The sequence below is a fragment of the Phalaenopsis equestris genome, unplaced genomic scaffold, assembly GCF_001263595.1.
Source record: "Phalaenopsis equestris unplaced genomic scaffold, ASM126359v1 Scaffold000392, whole genome shotgun sequence".
Taxonomy (NCBI): Eukaryota; Viridiplantae; Streptophyta; class Magnoliopsida; order Asparagales; family Orchidaceae; genus Phalaenopsis; species Phalaenopsis equestris.
In genome coordinates, this window is record NW_018164834.1 from 233327 (window position 1) to 237486 (window position 4160).

Consider the following 4160-nt stretch of genomic DNA (forward strand, 5'->3'; position numbering starts at 1 on the left):
ATATGGTCTTATAACTCATGTTTCTATACATATATAATAATCAAATGTAGTTGTCGGTCCTGAAGGGGACAATCTTTAACAAAAGGATCTCACCGAGCCATACTTTGGATGCTTGTCTTATTTAAATTTATATAAATTTTTTTACTAGTTCTTGCTTTTAAGCTTAATTTGTTAATTTTTCCAACTTTTTTATATTCTTAGCACAACATATGAGAAAATTAAAAGCAGGTGGTATATCGATCATTTGGAAGAAGGAGGTGAAGATTATTTTCTATCATTTCGTGCTTAAAAGAGACTGAATTAGACAACAGACTAACGACACATTTTAATAAAGAGAGTTGGAAAAACATAAAAAATGCCTATGAAAAAATAAGTTTATTGTATGATAAAACTCAACTGAATAGCAAATGAGAACAACTAAAAAAAACTAAGAAACAATGGAATGATGCTGAAGACCCAATGAAGAGGGAGGTTTTTATCGTGATGATGCTGTAGCATAGAATTCATTACCTCTGTTCTTTCTTAAACAATCAGTCCATGTGAACTCTATATTTTTTATTTATGCTTAAATTTTTTTGTAATATGTTGAACATTTATTCGAACAATTAGTTTTTTTTTTGTTTATGTAACTTATACTCTATATGTTTTATTTGTGTTCTTACGCTTTGAAAGCCTGTTCAAACATCCATTCAAACAATCCATATTGCAATGTTTCGGTAATCTGATTTGTTGATGGAATATGTTGAGTGGCTTTTGGGATGTCTTTTGGTTTTTTTTTTCTTTTATTGAGTAGAGTAAAACTATTTTAGTTGTTGCAATACATATTTAATTAATAAAAATTTTCTTGCTTTTATTTTATTGAACTATGAACATGCTTTGATGGCTCCCGCTCAGATGGCCAACTGGGTAATCGTGGGTAGAGTTTTTTATTATTAATAGCATGTTTATTGGCTCTGGGCCTAGATTATTATTTAAGAATAATATTATAGTTGCTTTACGTCTTATGTTTTTGTTTTTTTCTAATTGCTCTGAGCTTAAAATATGTATTATTAGAAACTATGAGTTTAAGAAATTCTAGTGTCACAAGAATTGTGCATTACCATTACTATTTACAATGCTTTGTATATAGGTCTAGATGAGAAGCTAGTTTTGGGAGAATATTTTATAATTGTAAAAGACAAATGATATTCTATGCCTATGATTTTTTTAGATGGGTTGTGTGAAATCTACTTCAGAAAACGACAATACATGGAGAGTGGCTTTGAGAAAGAAATTCTCCCATAGGTTTGATTCTTTCGATATGAAGACTACTATTATAATGACTTTACTTGTTCTTATTTTATTTTCAATTTTTATGTAATTCATAAATGTCAAGTGATGTACGATTTATAATGTAACATTTTAGACTTTGAATTTTTTGTAATATTTTGAAGATTTATTTCTGGTGTTCAATTTAAACTAGTTCTGCTAATATGCTCTAACAAATACATTCTGCATGGGCAAAATAATCTTTTATTCAGTAACCACTGTAGCACAACAATTTCACAACTGGAATATCCAAACAAACTGCAACTGTTTCTCCTAGCAGCAACTTCACAGCAGCATCTCATGATAACAGCTTCACAGCAGCTTCTCCTGACAGCAGCTTCACAAATATTTATTCAAGAAGTTATAGGTATTGCAAACAAACCCTCAATATGAGGATTCTAACTTTGAGAGATATAATATCATAAAGGCTTCTGTTATTTGGTTAGTTGATAAACCTTATTTAGAAATTTTTGCGTTTAAAAATTACATAATTTGCATCATTTATCTAATATTTGCATTTTAATTATATATATTATAAAACGAAGGATCACAGAAAAATGTTGAAGTATATTGTGCATTATTAGCTTAAAACTTAGATAAGAAGTGTTCATGCCCTACAAATTTCTAGATCAATACATTCAAACGACGGGCCCTTGCCCCAAACTTAAGTCCATATGACAATAAAAATACAATAGGTAATGTCACAAACTTTATTTTAGTGAGGATATTAAAGTTATGGGGGATTTAGGGTGTGTTTCGGTAGAGATGTCAATTTGGCTCGTTGTTCGTAGATAACTTGTGTTCGACTTTTTAAGCAGCTTGTGTTCGGCTCGTTCGTTAAGCCAAATGTGCCGAACACGAACAACAGTACTTTCGCTCGTGTTCGGCTTGAATTGGTTCAAAAATAGATACATACATAATAAATATTCATTGAATTAAATATTATAAATTTCAAAAAAAATTTAGTTAATAAATATCTTGGGTTTTTGTCTAAATTTTGCTCTTAAAAAAATTTACATAAAATTCTTATTTTATATAAAAAAATTAAATATTATTTTAATAAGTATATATTCTAATGAGCCAATTTTGAGCCGAACAAGAGCCGAACATGAGCAATAAAATATTATTCGAGTCGAACACGAATACACTGTTCACGAGCCGATTTCGAACACGAACCAAACACAAGCTGACCCTGAGCTCGCTCAGGCTCTGCTCGTTTACAGCCCTATGTTTAGGGCAATGGTGCGGTGGCACATCATAATTTTTTTCTGTTTGGCAAATATGTGTTTTAATTGTATTATCCAAAAAACTGCAGCTAAAAACTAAGTTTCCACATCATACTTGGCTACCAGAAGTTGGTGCCAGAAAGGTGATGTATGGTTTTTTCAAAAAGAAAGAAAAATTTAAAAGACCCCGCAACTTTTTGAACAATGGCTTCTTCTGCAGCTGTTTCACAACTGCTTCTTTAAACAGATATGTTTGGCACAACTTTCTAGCAGCCGTCACATTTAGCCAGGACAGGTCGTAAAACGCAATTTTCAACGAAATTTGTTTGAAAAAACAAGTAAAACATGGTTTTGCCCAACAAAATAAATTGCATGCGGCTCGGCACACCACCGGTACCTACCATCGCCCCAAACGCACCCTAAGAAATATACCACACAATTTTTATGGATTTACATAGCTAAAACCTAAATTTTGATTTATTGCATTTCTAACACTCTAATCTTTTTATATATATAAAAAAACACCCTTATTTTTAAGTATTTAAAACTCAAATACACCTTTTGATGCATTGATCAAGTGAAATTAATCTAAATATCAATGTTTAGGTGTTAGGTATGTAAATAAAAAAGATTTATGTGGCATGTATGTAAATTTTCCTATAAATTTTCACTGTCACATAATTATTAGTCTATGAATGTGATATTTGTAGTAGAAATTTGCAGTGGTAATATATCCTAATTATTGAGAATAGTTTTATGAGAATATTTTTAAGTTTTATCATATATATCCTTTTCATTGTTATCTCCTTTTTGCTTATTTACAGGCATCATTTTATATTTCATTCAATTCAACCAAATAAAAATGCAGCTTTTTTATGATTTAAAACATGGCATGAGAGCTATGTTATATGTCTTTATCTTCTTTCCTTTTAAGTAAATATGAGGTAATGTGCGACGGTGATGTAGTTGTTTGCATCATTTTTTAATGTCATGTGTCTGAGACATCGATATTATCTAAGGAGGGCATCTATGTCGTTAACGCTTCGAATACGGGTAAAAAAATGCGCAAATTATTATTTTTACCCAAATTGCTGAAAAAAAGGTCCGAACGACCCCGAATAACGAAACGGACTATGCGATTGCGTCCGGAACGTCAAATTTACCAATGGGAGAGGTTCATTTCACTGCAATGACGTATTCGACGAAAAGATGCAGAGAAATAATAATAATAATAATATTATTATTATTATTATTAGTATTAATATTAAAAAAAAAGATTTTCCTTCTTTCTTAAAAAAGCCCCGTAACTCTCTCCTCTCTCCTCTCTTTTAAAAAAAAAAAAAAAAAAAAAAAAAAAAAAAAACCAAAAAATAAAGAAACGGTTAAAAAAAAAAAAAATTTAAAAATTTTTTTTTTCCCTCTTCTCCGCATCTCCTCACAGCCGACCCCTCTCCCGTTCGCGAAAACCGCCCGTGCCCTAGCTTGTCGTCGCCGACTTCTCCTCGCCGGCGCAGGAGGCCGCCGGCCATCTCCACGCCGGCGAAGCCCGTCGCCGGCACCCTCACCCTTCCAAACCGCTTGCACCCCCCTCCGGATCCGCGAGACCTCCCCGATCCCTCTCCCGCG

At 32.2% G+C, this 4160-nt stretch overlaps 1 protein-coding gene across 1 annotated transcript in view; it reads left to right on the plus strand.

Annotated features, from left to right (window-relative positions):
* Positions 1 to 894: 894 nt before the first annotated feature.
* Positions 895 to 4160, plus strand: part of LOC110026667 (uncharacterized protein At2g02148-like) — a 9782-nt gene continuing 6516 nt past the window's right edge. The window contains exons 1-2 of the mRNA XM_020727706.1: positions 895 to 906; positions 1533 to 1675. Coding sequence (XP_020583365.1) covers positions 895 to 906; positions 1533 to 1675 — 155 coding nt within the window. The remainder of the gene's footprint in view (positions 907 to 1532; positions 1676 to 4160) is intronic.